General features: G+C 41.7%; 1 protein-coding gene across 1 annotated transcript in view; it reads left to right on the forward strand.

The window, feature by feature from the left end:
* LOC111217283 (dedicator of cytokinesis protein 3-like) overlaps positions 1-20,917 on the forward strand; it is a 46,464-nt gene that overhangs the window by 16,309 nt on the left and 9,238 nt on the right. Inside the window, exons 9-40 of the mRNA XM_022739066.1 lie at positions 225-379; positions 532-613; positions 703-763; positions 871-1,018; positions 2,107-2,195; positions 3,889-4,014; positions 5,929-6,053; positions 6,217-6,379; positions 6,522-6,628; positions 7,950-8,121; positions 8,224-8,321; positions 8,789-8,872; positions 8,977-9,077; positions 9,178-9,259; positions 9,720-9,890; positions 10,658-10,850; positions 10,998-11,125; positions 11,366-11,512; positions 11,635-11,733; positions 11,839-11,933; positions 12,132-12,207; positions 12,364-12,464; positions 12,566-12,624; positions 12,755-12,903; positions 13,031-13,116; positions 13,227-13,253; positions 13,365-13,460; positions 13,552-13,612; positions 13,723-13,816; positions 16,738-16,886; positions 18,991-19,077; positions 19,343-19,447. Coding sequence (XP_022594787.1) covers positions 225-379; positions 532-613; positions 703-763; positions 871-1,018; positions 2,107-2,195; positions 3,889-4,014; positions 5,929-6,053; positions 6,217-6,379; positions 6,522-6,628; positions 7,950-8,121; positions 8,224-8,321; positions 8,789-8,872; positions 8,977-9,077; positions 9,178-9,259; positions 9,720-9,890; positions 10,658-10,850; positions 10,998-11,125; positions 11,366-11,512; positions 11,635-11,733; positions 11,839-11,933; positions 12,132-12,207; positions 12,364-12,464; positions 12,566-12,624; positions 12,755-12,903; positions 13,031-13,116; positions 13,227-13,253; positions 13,365-13,460; positions 13,552-13,612; positions 13,723-13,816; positions 16,738-16,886; positions 18,991-19,077; positions 19,343-19,447 — 3,516 coding nt within the window. The remainder of the gene's footprint in view (positions 1-224; positions 380-531; positions 614-702; positions 764-870; positions 1,019-2,106; positions 2,196-3,888; positions 4,015-5,928; positions 6,054-6,216; positions 6,380-6,521; positions 6,629-7,949; positions 8,122-8,223; positions 8,322-8,788; positions 8,873-8,976; positions 9,078-9,177; positions 9,260-9,719; positions 9,891-10,657; positions 10,851-10,997; positions 11,126-11,365; positions 11,513-11,634; positions 11,734-11,838; positions 11,934-12,131; positions 12,208-12,363; positions 12,465-12,565; positions 12,625-12,754; positions 12,904-13,030; positions 13,117-13,226; positions 13,254-13,364; positions 13,461-13,551; positions 13,613-13,722; positions 13,817-16,737; positions 16,887-18,990; positions 19,078-19,342; positions 19,448-20,917) is intronic.

Consider the following 20,917-nt stretch of genomic DNA (forward strand, 5'->3'; position numbering starts at 1 on the left):
TTATTTTGATGACACCCTGTATGTCTGCTCAGTCTACTGTAAATAGCATGTACTTGTGACAGGATGAAATACACTACAGAGCATACATCAGTGAATTATTCACCTCTTGCATTGCCGCCAATGATTTGTTAAATAAGCTTATCTGTATACAGAATGGCAGGTACTTGGCCTCGGTTGCAGTAAGGACCTGTCTTGTTAGTGGTCACTTTCTTCTTCGTTCCCAGGGTGACAGCATGAGACAGCGCCATGGTGACGGTTGCCGTGTCCCCGTGTCGCACCATCTCTTCATCAATCTGAAGAGCTTTACTTACAACAGCATCAGCGAGGATGCAGACGTCTTCTTCTCTCTGTACGACACTCGCGAGGCCAAACAGATCAGGTACGCAGAGGAATCTCAGTGAACAGATAACAGGCCTGCTGAGCTGTATGCACGCAAGGGCAAACACACACATATGTCTACACACTATCTCTGTTGATGGAGGCATTCTGTGGCTGAGAGACTCAAACTGTGAACTGGCTTCCTTTTTGCAGTGAGAAGTTCATGGTGAAACTGAACAAAAATGGAGGACCAAAGAATCCCGAGAAGATTGATCGTCTGTGTGCTCTCTTCACGGTAACATCTTCCCCCTTCTACCCATAAAATACAAATATTCTGTATTTCAGCTGTGCTGACATTTCTCTCGGTATCCCATTTCTCCTCAGGACCTGAGCAGTAAAGACTTGAAGAGAGACCTCTACATTGTTGCACATGTCATAAGAACTGGTAAATAAATCAGCACAGTGTCCAAAAGAACCATATTCTTCATGTTTAATGACGGAGATTTTTGATATAATCAGTGCTCCTTCTTTGCGTCTCCTTCTTGCGTCCAGGTCGTATGCTGCTGAACGACTCGAAGAAAGGCCCCCCTCATGTGCAGTACAGACGACCTTATGGCTGCGCTGTTCTTGCCATGAGTGATGTTTTCCACACCATCACAGACCTCAAAGAGGAGAAGGACTTTGTGCTCAAAGTTTATACGTGAGTACAGATGTAAAGCTCTTCCTCCTCTTCTTCTTCTTTTGCTTTATAAATTCCTCTGAAAGTTTAAAGTGAAACAGTCTGTGTACACTTCATTTTTTCTGTATATGTCCGTGTAATAGCTCGGTTGGTAGTCGCATTGCTTCTGTACTTTGGGAAACTAAAGTGTCTATGTAGTGGGGCGGGAATGTGTGTAAATGTTCTGCAAATGTCATGCATGATAACCTAGTGCTTCAGCGTTGATGCCTGGTGTGTTTTGACCAGAATGATAATGAAGTGTCCTCTGGAAAATCAATGGTTGCTCACCCCGGGCCTTGTGATGGGGCACTTGGCGTGTTGTGAATCTGGCTGCTGCTGTTAGGCTTCGCCACAGAGAGCCACTCCTGTGCACCAGCCGACCCAGCGAAGGAAGGAGACACAGAGGAGGAGAGAGGAAGAGACCGAGAGAGATGACACATAGATAATTGAGCAAAGTTAGAGGACGAAGGATAATAACACAAAGCTCAGCGTTTCCTCCTGTCGGTCAACAGCTAGGATGTCTCCTTGAGTCTACAATGTCCTCCTCAGCAATCCCCTCTGGGTCAGAGGTCATTCATACGCTTTGCCGTCCAGTTATATGACATTTTTCTTGCGTGGTATTTTCAGGATAACTTTACAGCTCTGTGTGAAATAAAGATTTCCAGAATAGAGGGCTGTCATTTTTATTGGATTTCTGTGCTGAGGCGCAGAGCTCTTCCCTTTTTTAAAAAGCAAGCAGTGATTCAGTGCTGAGCTGCCTCCAAACTGTCGGCTCCTATAACGCTCCAGTCTGTGCAGTTCCCCATGCTTTTCCCAGGGGCCTACGGGCCCACAGTAATGAAAAAGGCTGGTAGAGAGCTGGCTGTCAGGTCTGCTTAGTGTGCTGTGCATTTGGGCTAATGTGCTGCTTGATAGCACCTCCCCCTGCTGCTACCTTTTCTCCAGGAGGAAATCGGCTCTGGGACACATGCTGTTCATATAGTCCCCATGCACACACTCCCGATCCCTCCATCTGGACCCGCTAATGGGTGCGCTGTTAACAGCTCTACCCGCTTGTCTTTTCTCTCCAGATGTAACAATGAGAACGAGTGGTACCAGGTACATGAGAACATCATCCGCAAGTCCAACACCAAGTACTCAGCTCCCAGCACCAACTACGGTAAATATCTTGTCTCTACACATCTCTTGCGTGTTTGGTCTCCTGGTATTGGATTTTTTTTTTTTTCCTTTTTAGTGAGAATTTAGAGACAAAAAAGTCAGAGTCAAAGTTAGTATTTGATGCTTTTATCCAGAGCAGCTCACAGCAAGGAGGCAAGTAGGAGGTCAAGGACACATAGTCTTGAGTAAATATATATATTCATCAGCATCTAAGATATGCAATTATCATACAAAATGAAGCCTTACTTGTATTTTGCCTGGATTTTCAGAAACCCAATTTTGAGATTGGTGGATGAATCCAGTGCTGTCTGTGTTGCTCAAAACATTACATTTAAAATTCTGCATCAGCATCTCTTTCTAGAAACAGTGCCCCAGTTACTCTGGATAATCCGCAGCACACACTGTCACCAGTTATTATAGGAACTATTTCCTCGGTAGGAAGTAGTTCCAAGAAAAACAGTGTGTGATCGGATGATTCAGAGAAACCATTTACCCCTAAGGGTGAAGTGAGAAAATATGTTTTGTGTAAGGATGGTTCACACACATGAACCATCCTTTCAATAACTCATAAAGGGAAATTAGACATCCTTCATCATGATAGTGTTGATGACTGTGACTGGGGTTGGGCGAGATATACCATTAGATGATTTTGAAATACTGTGTATGCTGAATGTGGAGACTATTCCTTGGTTGGGTGCAGTAACTTCTGCTCTTCATACTTAAAGGAGGCCAGGTATGAGACACAGGTATGTTCTCATCTCCCTCTCAGCAAGAAAGGGAATAGGGCCACCAAATGTTTTCTTGATGAATCGATTTTGTCTCTGTTTTCTATCCTAGACTTCTGTGAAAGTCTACAAATACCTAATATTCACATGTGAGAGGCTGAAACCAGAAAGCTTCATGCATTTTTGTTTAGAAAATGACTTGATTGATAAATTGTTGCCAATTATTTTTCTGTGTATTGACTGTTTGACTAATGATTTCTGCCCTTAAAGTTTATTCCCCAGAATGTAGAGCATTTTTTTTTTATTCACTGGATTAGCCAAAAACAGAAATTCATATCTAATTATTTTATCTGTAAATGGTTCTACAGTTAAAATTGTGGTCAATTAAAATCACTTTACATTAGATGATTGTATCCATATTGCTCACCTCTGTCAGCATGATAATAATCGCCTGAAGGAGGAAACGTAGCTGATCAGCTCAGCCATTGGGTTTTATAAACCAAAGATATTGGTTATATCTTTGGTAGTAAGCAAATTGAGTGGAGGTTCAAAAATTGGACTTGCTGTGAGGCTGAACTCTTTCAATTCCCTATTACTTCTCCTCTTATGAGCAAGTCACACTTTAAATTATGACTCATGCCTCCCAAAAATCTGTCACTAGATTTGTGCGGTACCCATATTTTTCTTTGCGTAATTCCACAACACCATTTCTCCTCCCTCCCTCTGTTCTCCTTGGCTCTGATCACGTCTCTCCATCCACTCTCCTGTCTGTCTTCTCCTCCCCCACATTCTGACTAACGTCCCTTAAATACCCCTCTGTCCCTCCCTTCCCCTATCTCCTTTCCGTCCCTCTGCTTTCTTTCCTTCAACTCCGCATTCCTCCCACAACACCTCTTCATTTACTACCCCCCCCCCACACACACACACACACACACACACATATGCACACCCACCACCCCTTGCCCCCAGGCCTCATCATTTCCCTGCAGCTGCTGCGAGGTGAGCTGGAGCAGATCAGACGAGAGAACCAGGCTGTGTTCAACAGGGCCCTGGCACTCACACGCAAACTGGGTTTCCCAGATGTCATCCTGCCAGGTAAGGAGGCAAGGAGCAGTGGGCGGTAATGGGGACATAGAGGGTCAGAGAGGAGGTGGAGAGCAGAGGCCAGATGGCTTGGAGGAATGAAAAGCACTGGAACGAGTAGATCAGGGTTCAGAGGATGCAGATGAAGGAGGGGAGAGAGATGGGGGTAAAAAGGATGAGGATGGTGGTTAAAGACCGAATACAAGAAAACAGCTGGAAATAGAATTAACGTAGGAGAGCAGAGAGGGCTGTGCTGAGGAGGAAATATAAGTTGGTTTTGCAATATATGATGGAAAGTAACTAAGTACATTTACTCAAATACTGTACTTAAGTACAGTTTTGAGGTACTTGTACTTTACTTGAATTTGAGTTTCAGATCAGGATTTAACATTAAAAGTGCTGGATAACAATTTTTGTAAGATTAAACTGATTCCCAAACATTTGGCATGTGACAAAAAAGTAGTGTCTATATTTCTTAATGCGTGTGTCTTACGTAAAGCCCTCTGAATTACCTTGTCGAAACGGGCTACACAAATAAACTTACCTTCCCTCTTGAGCTCTTATCACATTTCAGATGTTTGTGTGTTATTAGCAGTTCTATCAAAGAGACACTTCCTCTCTAAATGACTCATGGTGTCATTTAAACATGTTTCAGGCCCCAAAGAGAAACATTTTCAAGTATTTCACAAAACCAGCAAAGATTAGAAGAATGAAGTAGAACTTTGGTTTTTCTTCTTTCCTATCTCATTAGTCATCTCATATCAAAATATTTTATGACATATCAAGTCTTCTCTTTTCTGGTGACCCTTTGAAGGCGCCCGGCTCCTAGGATGGGAACCACTGGACCAAACTGCATTAAGTAGTTAAAATGAGAAACATCTCAACCGGCTACAACAGTAAAATGCAACATGTACATTGATGCGTCAGTATTACATATCCAATAATCTCATATTTAATAATGCCACACGCGGGGGCAGTTTCTCTGCAGAGTTAGTATTTTTGCTTTGATACTTTAAATACATGTAGCCTCTAATACTTTGAATGCAGGACTTTAACCTGTAATGGAGTTCTCTTATTTCTGCTCAAGTAAAGGATCTGAATACTTCTTCTGCAGCCAGTATTTTGAAACTCTTAAGTTCTGAGATCAACATTTAGGTCAGGTGCTGTACAAAATATAAAGAGTAGAGGTCTTCAATGATAGTTCAAAGAGAGAAAGGGACAGGTGTGTGTTTATTTCGGTATATTTCATCAGCTAACATTGCTCTGCTTTGTGTCTGTTGAGATGTGTGATCCTCTCCTCTCCTCTTAGCCTGAAATACCGCCCAATATCACTCCTTGTGACTCATCTGTCCCCAAGGAAATGACTTGGATATAAATAACTGTAATCTGATTTTATAAATAACTGCAATATATTCCTCCACTGTTGCCTCTGATATTTATTCCATTAAACACTGACCTCACAAAAGGTGCTGGGGCAGTCATGAGCTACGGTGTATTACAGCTCAGCGGGGTCATTTCTCATTGACAAGAACAACGACGTGTGGTGCACATCTTAGTCCACACAGCGGCTTAATTTATGTTGACCACTCGCAGTTCATCTGTAGAGCAGAGGCTGTCATGTACTTATTAACATCGCCAGGGAGGAGACGCGTTTGTAATCATAGTCTGGGAATTTCTGAGATGCCTTGCTGTTGTTGGTAAAATTGAAGCTCAAGCTGTGTTGGGGGAGGGCTGTGATGAAGCTGTAGGGCAATGAATTTACTCATGACATAATGTGTCAAGCTTAAAAAAGAGCTTCCCACCAATTTAGCAAACATTGTCGGACTCACAGTGGACAGTTGTTTGCCAGAGGTTTGACTTTTTAATGTGTAAAATCAGTGGATTTCTCCTTTTTTAACCAAAGTTTCCTCTGTGTAATTGTCCTAGGTGACACGCGCAATGACCTGTATCTGACCCTTGAGCGGGGGGAGTTTGAGAGGGGCGGCAAGAGCGTCCAGAAGAACATCGAAGTCACTCTCTATGTGCTCTATGCTGACGGGGACACGCTCAAAGTACGACACATATTTACATGAGATATTATGCACCATATGATCAATGCATGAGTCACGATGAATATAATGTTCCTTGCATCCATCCACACATTCATTTGATCAACTGCTTATGTCACTAGCATTAATCTTGTTTTTTTTTTTTTTTTGCCCCCCCCCTCCTCAGGACTGCATCAGTTTGGGCAGCGGGGAGCCCAACACCAGCGAATATCGCTCATTTGTCCTTTACCACAACAACAGCCCTCGCTGGAGTGAGATGGTCAAGTTGCCCATTCCCATAGATCGTTTCAGAGGGTCCCACCTACGCTTCGAGTTCAGACACTGCTCCAGTGAGTCAGTAATGCAGCCCAGTGGCAGTCATCCCTCAGTACATGAGTTTATGAGGACATACTGGATCTCCCTCAGAGCTACACAAGCATGGTTTGTGCAGGGGAGATATACAGCATGATGTTATGGTGTGCCTTCTTTCAGCTAAAGACAAAGGAGAGAAAAAACTGTTTGGCTTTGCCTTCACTCCTCTGATGAGAGAAGATGGGACCACGCTGTCAGATGAGAGCCATGAGCTGTATGTGTACAAGGTATGAGCAGATTTGACACACACTTGAGATACATGGTGCCCAGTAGCAAGTGCAGAAAGTCGATGCATAAAGACATTAATATTTTCCTTCACTGATAGTGTGACTGTGTGCATAAAAATGCTCAAAGATAAAGAAACATTATGGTGAGCCTTTTTAGATGATGTACAGCTGTGGTGTAGTGTTTGTGTTGGTGGAATGAGCCGTTCTGAGAGTGAGCTTCATCACATGTTGGCAGAATAGCAGAAGACTGTGACATGTGATGAAATGTGCCATCCTTTTTTTTTTTTTTTTTTTTTTTTTTTTTTTTCTCTTCTCTGCTCTCCATCATCCAAAAAATGTGCAGCCCTGGATGACTGATCCAACAATGTCATACCAGGTGTTTTGTCCATAGGCTACTGTCAGCCTTTACTAGCTTCACCTTGCTTTCAGGCCTTGAATTTCTCAAATGACCACGACTAGCAGTGGTCACATAAATAAACCAGTGTAAGTTTGACATATTTCATACCATTCTTTTCTAGAGTGTTCATGGGTTCGGGTTAATTTTAATACTGTTACGGTTATTTAACCTGTATCAGTATATCAATGAGTGCGTTTACGTGTGCACTACTATCTTAGTTTTGGGCTTTATGTTGGTTTTGTGTGCAGTTCAGAAACCTGGATAAGACGTTTACAAATGCAGCACATACAGTAACTGGGAAACAAACAAACAAACATCCAATCATGACCAGGATACTAATGCCCAAGTAAATGCACTATTAGACTGACCAATGGTTAAATCTGCACATGAAGCGGCTCCACATGGGCTGTCAGACCCAGGGTTGGGAAATTCTTTGCTATACACAATATTATATCATATTATGTCAGTCTAACATGCTAACATTTTTAGTATGCTAGCATTATGTATTAACAACATGATGTGATATTGGCCTGTTAGATTATAATTACTACTCTGTAGCCTGTTAGAGTAATATTTTACAAATACGATGTGATAAAATATGTAATTATATCACATTTTGTAATATGATGTTATAAAATGTTTTTATGATAATATATACATACTGCATGGTCATGGAGTGAAATCCAGGTTGTTTATTGGTCAGTAACAGCACAGAAACGCTTCCCTGCAGTTGGCTGATTACTTTACTCCTGCAAGAGCGAAGAGCCATTGAAAGGTTTCTGTGCTCCCAGGCCAGGGGCCAACATGAAAACACCCTGCTGCAGCTGTAACCAAGCCCCCATGATGCTGGTGCAGCGGCACCAACTGTTAACAGTCTCCGAGCCTTAATGAATCCTCTCTGACCCTCCTGTGTCCACCCTCTAGTGTGATGAAAATGCCACCTTCAGTAACCAGGGTCTGTACCTGAGCCTGCCCTGCTGTAAAGAGGACTTCAACAGCTGCCCCAACCTGCCGGCCAACCTGCCCTTCCAGAGAAGCCCTAAAGAGACCTTCTGGGTCTCCACAATACTCTGCTCCACCAAACTCACACAAAATGGTAATCTTAACACCTTACATGCTGCTGCTGCTGCTGCTCCTCATATATTTTCACCTCCTGTTCAGTTTGATTAAACCCGGTTTGATTTCCTTCTCTTTTCAGTCGACCTTTTGGCTCTTCTGAACTGGAAGGCTCATCCAGACAGGGTGTTGGACATCCTCGGTCGACTGCGTCAGATCAGCGGAGAGGAGATTGTCAAGGTGACTGAGTTCAGATAATTTATCTGACAATGTGAAGGATGTAAAAATATTTACCCTCCTGTATAGCTGTGTGGTGTAGTGGGCTTCCTTGACTACACACTACATAAAATATTTAAATTTGCCTCTCTTGCAGTATTTAGGCTGAGAAAGCAAAGACATTTTCAGTTTTCTAGGATAAAATCCAAGCGTGACTTCATTGATTACAGGTGATGTTATGATATCATTACATATTGATCAGATTAGGTATAAAGCATTTACAGCTTTTAATTCACTGGATTTTCACAATGCATTTTCACAAATAATTTAAGTAAAACATCTGTTACTGTGTAAAACGGTTTATAAGTCACATTATTCACATTAGTGCCATGTTTTCCAGATGAAGGGGCGACCCTTTGTTTCCATTTTAGTCAACAGCAAGGCCCTTAATGTGATGGTTGTGCTGAGTGTTGTTTCTTTTTTCCCCTCAGTTCTTGCGAGATGTCCTGGATACGCTCTTCTGTCTTTTAGATGACAACACTGATAAATACGGACCGCTGGTTTTCCAGTCACTGGTAGGAAATTTAAAGAGGCACAACTGTACTCGTAAATTAAATTATGCATTGTGACTTGAAGCAGAGGAAACGGGCATAACATCTTTATATACATGTTTGTTCAGGTGTTCATCATCAACCTACTCAGGGATAGCCGTTTCTACCACTTCAGACCTGTCATGGACTCTTACATCCAAAACCACTTTGCTGGGGCTTTGGCATACAAGTACAACAAACATTTACTCCATTCTTTTCAGTGAACATGAAATTTATAATCTACGTACCAACATAGTCAAATGTGATATTGACTGTTATCATTTCTGCAGAGAGCTGATTCGATGTCTGAAGTGGTACATGGATCGCTCGGCCGAGGTCGTCCGACAGGACCACATCCAGGAAGCCATGAGGGTAAAGTATCACACACGCCTCTGTCTGGTTTAGTTTCAGAGTGGCAGAATAAATCGAGTCCGTCCTGGCTCTTTCTACAGGGATTAATTAGTAGGACATGCGGAAATGGTCAAACAGAAGGGCTGATAAGGAGTAATATGAGGCCTCAGGAAGTGTATTGCCTGCTGATGAAAGGAAGCTAATGAAAGGAAGTTATCAAAAAAACCTCTGCACATATTGACGTGTGCCGAGTGCAACATTTCCACATGGTTTTTCAATTCCCTCTGATGAGATTATGTGAAGAGATATTCTGTAATGAGACCCGAAAATTGAAAACATTTCCTTTTTACGTATAGATTTTTAACCGCAAAGCCATTCAGTGCTTAGTTTTCATTTCATGTTAGGGAACTGATAATACAATATGACATGTACCTTAGCTGACTGCATGTCTCCATCTGCATGCTGCCAACAACCCTGCCAGGCTCTGGAGTACCTGTTCAAGTTCATCGTCCAGTCTCGTATCCTGTACTCGAGAGCCACCTGTGGGATGGAGGAGGAGCAGTTCAGAGCGAGCATCCAAGAGCTCTTCCAGTCCATTCGCTTCGTCCTGAGCCTGGACAGCCGCAGCTCGGAGAACCTGGTGTTCACGCAGGTCAGACACTTCACACCTCATGACCAGAAATTTTCACTGTCTGCTGCTCCGACGATGTATGTCACCTGCTCAGCAGTCTTACTTTATCTTTGTTTCTAAATGTTTTTATTTTTCCATTTATTCATCTTCTGAGTCTGATTTCATGTTTCATTGATTAATTTTAATTTGTTTCTCGTCTCATTCTCGTCACTTGTTCCACCTTTCGTTCTGTGCGTTCTGTGATTGATGCTTCTATCCCTCGCCCCCCACTGTTGCCTCATCCCTGTCTTGCTCTTGGACAGTTTAGGGGTGTGACCAGCTGCATGCCTCTCTGTGGTCACGCTCGGGGCTCTCGACCATCTCAGTAAGTCACAGCGCCCCCCTGTGTTGGTTCGGCAATGCAGCAGAGGCAGTGCCTACACCAGGCTGCTCAAACAGGATGATATATATTCTTAAGAAACTGAGAAGCAAAGAGTTTAGATTTGGCTTTTTTTTTTTTTTTTTTTTTTTTTTACTTTTTTTTAAACTGGATATTTGTGACTGAATATTGACAAACTGAGATTATGGCTGTACAAAGAGATGAACTGTGTTCCTACATTAAGATATTGGTCATGTTCCTTTTGGAATATTAATAGCAGGCTTAATTTGGGGTTACTGTGTGTTGGTGTCACCAAGAAAAGGGCAATGGTTATAATGTTATAATGTATTTGAGTGTAGCTTCTTTGAAAGAGCTTATATATTCCATATGTACACTACACAATCCCCCTCTGTGCTCTTTGTTCCCTCAGGCAGCACTGTTGAACAGTTTCCCTGATATCTTTGATGAGCTGCTGCAGATGTTCACTGTTCAGGAGGTCGCCGAATATGTCAGGGGCACCCTAGGGAGCATGCCCAGCACAGTGGACATTGGCCAGTCTATGGATGTGGTTAAACTGCAGTCCATTGCCCGTACAGTTGAGAGCCGCCTCTTCTTCTTCCCTGGTAAGACAAATGTGAAGGTTTTACAAGGTGTTTTCATCCTCTGAAGATACTGAAACAACCATGTACGTGAGAATAGTGTGCATACAGTACTTTTCAGTTTCATCCTAACTCTCTCTCTCTTCTCTTTTTCTTTCTCTCTGCCCTCAGAGTCTCGTAGTATTTTGCTGCCGGTGGTTCTACATCATATCCATCTGCATCTGCGCCAGCAGAGGGAGCTGCTCATCTGCTCTGGGATCCTTGGCAGCATCTTTTCCATAATCAAGACAAGCTCCATGGTACTAGCATCTTGTACCACATGTGTACTCAACATATATGACCGAAAATCCCATTTGATCTCAGAAAAAGTTCAATTGAATTAATAAATGCAACATAAAATCCCCATTTTCTTTTGAAATGTATTGGATCGTGGTAAAGCAGCTGTAAACACTGAAGTGTTCCCACTAGGCAGCGTATTTGCATCTCTGTTGTTGACTCAGTGTTTCTCTGCCTCCTTCTACTTGCTCTCGGCGCCTCAGGAGTCTTCAGTTCAAGAGGAGGTGGAGATGATGGTGGAGAGCCTTCTGGACGTGCTGCTGCAGACCCTGCTGTCCATCATGAGCAAGTCTCACTCTGTGGAGACGTCCAGGGGACAACGCTGTCCCCAGTGCACTGCCGAGATAACGGTAAGCTTCCGATCATTGGCCTCTAAAATATACACAATCCAAACAAATGGAAATTTAGTGAATATTTGATGATTAACCTTTCTAAATATGTATGTCCATATCTGTCATTTTCTCTTGCGCAGGGGGAGTATGTTTCCTGTCTCCTCTCTCTGCTCCGACAGATGACAGAGATCCATTTTCACCATCTACTGAACAACTTCCATAGCAAGGAGGAGCTGAAGGTGGGAAACTCTTTGAATCACAGAGCTGAGCAAGATTACAGCATTTTTGCTGTGGCCTGATTAGTACATACCCAGACTATACATTTTGTTAATATATTCATGCAGGAGTTCCTGTTGAAGATCTTCTGTGTGTTTCGCAACCTGATGAAGCTGACTATCTTCCCCCGAGACTGGAGTGTCATGAGGCTTCTAACTAGTCAGTGAGTCTGCTTTTCCTGTTCTGTCGTGCAGTCTTTGTCCCAGAGATGGTAAGGGTACACAGCCAACCATTAGATCAGACTCTCCTCAGATAATCCTGCCCTGAAGGTGACGCTTGTGTTGCAATTTTTTTTTTTTTTCATCTATTTTTGGCTGCTCCTCGTTTTGTAAGCTGACTGTGTAATGTTTGCTTTCTGCAGCATCATCGTAGTGACAACACAGTTTCTGTCCCCGGCGCTGCACAAGAACTTCTCAGAGGCAGATTTTGATTTCAAGGTGCGTGTGTCCCAACAGCGTGGGTTGGCATTTAGGAAACCCACCACACCATAACGCAACAAAATACGCTATGCTTTTTCATGATTCAGTTTGTGAAACTAGTATTATTCATTCAAAGTAGCATTAACTTTTGTTTGTCTCGTGTGTGTGTGTCAGGTGTGGAACTCCTTTTTCAGTCTCACTGTACTGTACATCAACCAGCCCAGTCTGCAGCTGGAGGCACTCGGCCCCGCCAAGAGGAAGAAAGTCCTCGACAAGTGAGAAACCACCGTATATTCATTGTGTGCATTCTTTCCGACACCGGCTCACGTGTTTGTTTTAACTCTCTAAACTTGAATACCCACTCTTTTCTTTCTAGGTGTGGAGACATGAGAGTGATGATGGCGTATGAGCTCTTCAGCATGTGGCAAAAATTAGGTGCGTCATCATCATCAATGTATATGCATACACATACATACACCATCCTCCCACACACTCGCACACGTGTCACACCTGCATTTACATCCTTATGAAATCAATGAGAACACTGCCTTCTGACCCAATCCAGGTGACAACAAGCCCCACTTCATCCCAGGAATGATGGGACCCTTCCTGGGAGTCACCCTCGTCCCCCAAACTGAGGTTCGAAATATTATGATCCCAATTTTCCACGACATGATGGATTGGGAGCAGAGGAAAAACGGCAACTTCAAACAGGTCATTATGACATCATTATGTTATGAGATGCAGATTGTGCGCTGCGGTGGTTAAAAACGGACAGCTTTTTGTCACATACTGTAACATACCCCATCTTTTGGCTGAATGTGTTTGCGTATGTGTGTAGGTGGAGGCAGAGCTGATGGATAAGCTGGACAGCATGGTGTCAGACGGAAAAGGCGATGATAATCACAGAGAGCTCTTCAGCCTTTTGTAAGCATCAAACCTGTGTTTAGAAAACCTGTGGGTGATCCTCAGGATAATGCTGCTCTCATACTATTTCCTTCTAACATACTTCTCTGTGTTTGGCTGTCACACCCCAGGACCCAGCTGTTTGGTCCTTATCCAAGGTGAGGTGTGATGCCTTCATGGCCAAGGCCAAAAGGCATTTTGATTAATGTCCATTTCCTCCTTTTGCTGATTATCTTTAATAAGAGCATCTTACTGTATTCTCTGTGCAGCCTGCTTGAGAAGATCGAGCAGGAGACCTGGAGAGAGACGGGGATCTCATTTGTCACATCAGTCACGAGACTTGTTGAGCGACTACTGGATTACAGGTATACTGAGATTACGGTGCACATAATAACACTATTTATGCAATGAAAAGCAGTGAGGAAAAACAACTTTTTATTTTTTTATTATGTTTAGGGACTGCATGAAAGGTGATGAGGTGGAGAACAAGAAAATCGGTGGTTCCGTCAATCTCATGGTGAGACATTCATGAGCGTGTCTGGATTTTAGAAACACTTCTCAGAATATTTCCACATATGGGATAAAAATTTTAACCAGTCTTTTTAATCTTTTTTAATTCAACCCCAGAACTTCTACAAATCAGAGGTGAACAAGGAGGACATGTACATCCGTTACATCCACAAGCTGTGTGACCTGCACCTTCAAGCAGAGGACTTCACAGGTAGCAGAGATACTGAGTTCATTTCTTTGTGGCGTAACGTGGATTATGGTGGGGACTTTTTGCTGTCAAAGTGGTATTTTTCTTGGGTGAACACAGGTTTTGAAGTCTGACAAAGCTAGACCGTAAGTAGCTAAAGTTTAGGCTGGCACTGCTTTCTTCTATTTTAGCTGATTGGATGTCTTCTTGAGGTGTGGTCGGACTATATTTCTCTGTGAAACGACCTGCCTGTTTTGCTTGGCGCAGACTTCAGTTTGATCAAACTTTAGAACGGAAAATCGTGAGGCTCCAGTCAATTTGAGAGAGGTGTAAGGTGTAGGATTGATAATACGGAGTAGGAATGATAATTGATTGACGATAATTGCATTTTTACTCGCAAAGGTTGTGATGACACTCAGAGCTATGACTGTAGTTGTTGTCAGCGCCAGTAAAAAGTTCACTCCTCATTGGTCACCGCCGCCTCTATGCTGTCTGCTGTGTGTGTATGTTGTGAGGCTGCGGTCTGACACCAAAATGCGGCAGTTTTTTTTTTTTTAATTTTTTTTTTTTTTTAAATTCCGTTTCATTTGGCTCCGGTGCTGCGACCTGAAAACCCTGCATGCACGGCGTGCGTAAATAAAATAATTTTTTCGAAGTCATGCATCAGTCTTTTCCGATGTGTTTATTGCACATGTTCATATCGCGATGACAATGAAAATAAACTTAATCAGTCAGCACTAGTATTAACATGCGCCTTCAGTGATCGGATCACAAGTGGACAGCTCTAACGTCAGTTCACACCTGACTTTAAAATGCTTCTCCACATGCGTCTCGATTGACCACTTGTGATCAGATTGCTTTATAACCAAATAACCCCTCCCGTGCCCAACTCGCTCGCTCTCTCGCTCGCTCTCACACACACCACAAATTGTAAATAAAGATGGATGTAGCCTGCGTGACGTCACCCATAGGTTTCTGACCAGCGATTTTGAAGTGGGCTGCTCTGCTGTCGCCAGATTGTCTGACTCCGCCCCTAACTCCAGACTAATCCAAAAATGGGCAAAGAGGGAGGGGCAAGTGTAGAGCCGAGACTTCAGTGCATGTCGACTTGTGGCAATCTGTCAATTGGCTAAAAACAAGTATACTTGTTTATTTGCGTGTAAAAGGGGGAAATGAGATCCAATCACAACAGATCAATCGAGACGCATGTGGAGAAGCCAGGTGTGAACTGACGACTTGTGATTGGATCACCCAAAAAGGATGTTAATACCAGGTCTGATATCTTGACGAATGTCAAGAGGATATTTGACTTGTTTTCCTAATTAATGTAGTTACTTATTTGTAGTAATAGATTAATACTAAATTGTGTTTGCCTGCCACAGTTTAACGTATATAACCAACGCTTGCAACACGCGAGCGCACACACACTCCGGAGAGACCGACCAACAGACAGAACACATCGTTTAGTTCAGTTTCTGATCCTGCTGCTCTAAATGTTGGTAAATTGAACTTCCAGAGACACACACTCATTTTTTTGGTCACTCCTCTCTCTCACTCATAGGGTAACGTAACATTGACGTAACGCACAGGTGTAGCACTGCCGGAGCCACCGGAGTAATGCTCAACAATAAAATCTCCCCAGTTCACATAATCCAGTTGATATTTACATACATTTTAAGCACTTGAAGATCTGATCATCACTCATGCGTGTGTCATGTAGAGAGCCAATAAAAAAACAAATTAAATAGACAAAGTTGTCATATTGACGTTTAACGTGTATTGGTTGAGTATCAGGCTTGCTCGAAATCAAACAAGATAGAAGAGAAGAAGAGAGTCTGAGGGCAACAGACGTGCAGGCTAATATTTGGAGGGGGGGTTATAGTAAATTTTACTTAAGTCTGGTAATGCCACTTTAAATCATGTAAACAGGAAATGTCAGTTTATGTAATCGTGTAAATAGTGTAAGTGTTCTTGCTTTACTCACGTCGTTGGCAGTGGGGGCTTTATTGCTGGCATGTAAATGTGACAAATACGACTAATTGAATGCAACCTTATCTATCACTTATGTACAACAAACAGGCTGGCAAGATAATTACATTGCATTTTAGTGTTTACTCTATACTCTGAATGTAATGGATTCATGTTGTCCTACGGTTTATTTTAGGGCTGCAGCTCATGATTGTATTCATTTTTTATCAATCAGCCTTTTTGTCAATTAATTGATCAATCATTTGTCTTTAAAACTTATTTATTTTTTTTAAAAGTACTATCAAAATTTCTGAAACCCAAGATGATGTCTTCATGTTGCTCATTTTGTCTGATTAGCTCCACAAAACCCAAAGATATTTAATTATTTATCTCTGAAGCAAAAGAACAGCAAAACCTCACAACTGAGAGAATTTTTTTTTCTGTCGATTGGCTGATCAATTAATCATTTCCTCAAAGGCGCAATCCCCTGTCTTCAACCTACACACCTAGTGAGGGCTGAAGATACAGTATACTTTTACATGCTTTGTCTTCTGTATGAGCAGCCTCCTCTCCCTCTCCGTCTGTCCACACCGTCCCTGTGATGCCCTGAATATTCACACCTGAATACTTTTGAGTTCTGTGTGAAAGTTGTGACAAAATGCATTTTCATTTGAAGATTAGAGAAAAGCTGGAACAGGAAATGAGAGTAGATGGTATATTTCAACTGTGCAGGTGCTCTTTGCACCTCTGGCCACCGATACACCAAAACATACTCGCTTTGCTTTGGGCAACTTATGCTTTGTACCACTGACTGCGCTCTGTGCCGCTCGCCATCTGTTCACAAAAACTGGACCCAAAATGTCTGGAAGGTTATCACTTCATCACTGTGGCCAGACTGTGCAAACTGCTTTACTAGATAGCAGATAATCACGATGACACGCTTTCATCGTGTCGACCTCTTCTGACCTCTGCTACAGAGGCAGCGTTCACCCTGCTGTTGTACTGGGAGTTGCTGCAGTGGGAGGACCGGCCCCTGAGGGATTTCCTCCACTATCCCTGTCAGAGCGAGTGGCAACGCAAGGAGAACCTGAGTCGTAAAATCCTCCACTACTTTAACAAGGGCAAGGCAAGTGAATGTTTTATAGCTTTATCCCCTGCTCCTGTTTTCACTGATTTCAAGCCAGTGTTTCAGGGAAACGTTAAAGGCCTATCATTTCTGACACTCAACAGCCTTTGGCCTCACTACAGCTGAACCTCACTTAGTAAAATGTGATCATTATAATGTTAGCATTATAATGATGGGACAATATTAGTATTTTTGTGCTGGACCATACACACCAAGAACTAAATCATCTTAGATAAATGAAAGTTACATAAGTTTTATACATTTTTTTTCAACAATGTTCCAGTAGCTGTTTGTTCACATCCCGAGCATAATTCAATTTTACCCTCATTAACACTGGGAGAGAGACACAATCTGATTTATTTATAACCTTTCTCAAAGTTTTTTTCTCCTTACACATTTTCTACCAGTCTCCAGTGGCTGATCGCTTTATGATGCTTCATTTACTATTGAACTAGATTAACACAGTGGTGGAGGAAGTTCTCAAATCCTTTAATAACAATACCAGTGTAAAAATACTCATACAAGTAAAGAAGAAAAAATCCATGTCTTTTGAGTAAAAGTACAACAGTATTGGTAGTAAGGTACTGTAAAATGTAAGTTGTACAAGTCTTATGTAAAAAGCCAAGGAGAATGTTTTACTATATATATTCTGTTATTTGATGGTTATTAATGATAAAGGCTATAGATTCATGTTTTTGTAGCACTTGAATGTAATTTTAATTACTTTATATACCGTTGTAACCGAGTAGTTAAATCAGTGCATCATACTTTACAATACTTCACGTTTTATATGTAAGGTCAATGTAACTATAGCCGGATAAATGTAATCAAGTAGACGTATGAAGCAGCATAAAATAAAACTCAAGTAAAGTACAGCAGCATCCTTTCCACAAGGTTGAGAGCACAACCACGACTGCAGTTTATCAAAACTTACATTTTATTGTCATCGCTCTGGTATATATCCTACGTCAAGAGCTTCCTGTTCTGAGGCAAACATTAAATATCATCATATGAATACCAACATGTAGCAATTTGTGTTAGTGTTACTGCTCAGTAAGGATCAGGTGGCTCAAATGTGATTTGCTTCCCCGAGTCACTGCTCCCTTTCTGGTGCTCATTCACAAAATTAAATTAGTTGACTGGTGTCTGTACTTTAGAGAGGACAATGCCCTGTGGCCTCTGGGAGCAGCTGAGGAGGAAATAAAAGTGACCTCCTTCATTAACTGTTTATCATCTCTTGTTTTTATGACTTTTTTTTTTTTTTTAAAAACAACAAAGGCAGTCTGTCTGGATGTGTGGAATCCCTCGCTAATACAAATGTCAAAGCTCATCCAGGACAAATACAAATCTAAATGCTCTTAAAGACAAACTTGCAGGTTTCTGATCTGAATTAATGGGTGATTGAAAAATTATTATTATTTTTTTTTTCTTCAAAATAAACAAAACAATCTTAATAAACTTCAAAGACATCTGGATTCCTTCTTGTAAGGCAGAATTCACGTCCATCTCAAAGAACACGAGGGACAATGGCTTCAATTTGAGTTTCTGCCGTATCATGTCATACATGAACCTTTTGAATCATTTCCAAGTCAAATAGAGTAAGATTCTACCTGCAAGTTGTTTTTGAAGTTAGTTGGTGTTTTTTTTTTTTTTTTTTTTTTTTTTTTTTAAATTGCACTATTATAATATACAGTAAATATAGATGCATGTTACTGCACATACAACCATTTTGCTGTGACACATATTGAAGGTGTCTTGAATTCTAAATGTGATATTCCTGCTCAGTGCTCACCTTTGGAATATAAAATTTTTTTTTTTTTTTTTTTTTTTTTTTTTCTCTCTCTCTACTTTCAAATGACAGTGACTCGAGTCAAATATTTTCTTTTCATGGTTACTATGCTGCTGTATGATTTGCTAACCCTCTGTTATTCTTTCTACAGTAAATGTGTATATAGAAATCTAAATTTGCTCAGTCCTAAAATGACGATTTAATGCCGGTTTCCCAAGTTTCCAGACGTTGTCATTTTTATCTCTTGTTTGTAAAGGATAAACGAGGCTGTAATGTTTTCTCCCATTCATCCTTCATCTCAATTATATTTTGCAGTGCTGGGAATATGGAATCTCTCTCTGCCGGGAGCTCGCTTTCCAGTATGAGACTTTATATGATTATCAGAGCCTCAGCTGGATACGGGTGAGTGAAGTCATGCATGCCTCCTCTCTCTGCTGTTATTATCAAACAAGCATTCTCTGTGATGCTGGAAGGTTACATTTTTGGCTCCCTCCGTCATTGTCATCCTCTGTTATGTGGTGCGAAGTCTGCAGAACGCCAAACACAATGTCCTAATTACCTGTGGGCACCCACGCTCATCAGGAAATGCAGAGGATTCAGTAATGTGTGTGATTAAATCATTACTCGTCATGACTCCTCTGTATGTGTGTGTGTGTCATTGTGGCAGAAAATGGAGGCGGCGTACTACGACAACATCATTGAACAGCAGAGGATTGAACCCGAGTTTTTCCGAATGGGTTTCTATGGCAGGAAGTTTCCTTTCTTCCTCAGGGTAAGACTTACTAAATCTGGTTTCCTCTTGTCTGTTCTGACACAGTTATGATTCTGCTGATGCAGCCAGCTCGCTGCTCCTTCATGCTTCAGCAGGAGACGATGTCGGCTACAGTAGCTTGTGCAGGACAGAAAGCCTGGATGGGAAATTGATGTTAAAGATAAAGAAGAGACTAAATATGTAACAGTAAATCCAAATCAATTCCTAGCAGCATAGTGCAGTTCTGAATCACCTCTGTTTATATACATGGTAATAAGCCGAACAAGTTTAGCTTGTTTCTAAAGGGTCCACTGGTATGTACTGGCATAAAGATTAACCGAGCTACTGCTGTCTCTCTGCCAGCCATCCTGGCATCATCATGAATATGTATCATGAATCTCATCACAGCATAACAGAACTTTATCTGTAAAATTTAACCACTGAGATCCATCAGCCCCTGCATAAATATTCACCCACAGCTCCTGAGACCTGAGGAGAAACACTTCATCATCTTAGGATATAAGGAAATGTGTCCACTACACTGTCACAATATCTCATTTAATTTAGGAAAAAAATGGGCCTAAATGTGAAACTGGTGATTTATTCTGCCTTATTATTTCAATAAAGCAGCAGGAGATTTGTCATATTATTCAGCAGGACTGAATAGAAAACAAAAGAATCATGCAGTTGGGGATCCAGTTGTAGTGCTGTTACTAGTAAAACAGCCAGTGTGACTTGTACTTAAGCAATAATAAAAGAATCCAGAGCAGAAGAGTGAGAGAAGAATCTCCTTGGACTCCTCACACACACACACACACACATCAGCTTTCCTCCACCTCTGTTTCTAACATACATTCATCTCATCTGGACGGTACCACAGGTTTTTACACTCTGTAGCATTAGAAAATTCTAACTGGTCCAAAATACAACTGCTAAAATTTTTACTAGAAGCCAAAGATTTGAACACACAAAACCAAATCTGTCCTCTCTTCATTGGCTTCCTGTTTCTTCCAGGTCAGACTACAAACTGCTATTTATTACCCACAGAACTCTCCAGATATTAGCACCTTCCTGTTTGGCAGAACTCCTCAGACCTTTACGCTCCTGACTGAAAGCTCAGCACACTGCAGCTTAAGAAAACACTAGCAAATGGAGAAAACATCTTCCCCCAATGTGACAGCACATGCACAGCATTTAGATAAAAAAAGAAAAAAGTGCTGCAAAATGAGAAAACCGCCAAATACAGCAACACGGTTTAAAAACAGTAAACACGACAAATGCTGCAAGTCGTACAGAACACAGTAGAAAACAGGTTTCCAGGGGACAGTTATACATGAACACACCGGGACACATCTGTGTTATTTGTTGCCATGGTTTGTTTTTGTCATAAAGTTAGTGAATTTGATTATCAGTGTCAGTGGGGTTGTTAAATCAGCAAATTTAACATTCTGATTGCCTGAGTAATCTGTTATTTCAGATATTTGCTGTCAA

Source organism: Seriola dumerili, unplaced genomic scaffold (genome assembly GCF_002260705.1).
Source record: "Seriola dumerili isolate Sdu_G_001 unplaced genomic scaffold, Sdu_1.0 BDQW01000043.1, whole genome shotgun sequence".
Taxonomy (NCBI): domain Eukaryota; kingdom Metazoa; phylum Chordata; class Actinopteri; order Carangiformes; family Carangidae; genus Seriola; species Seriola dumerili.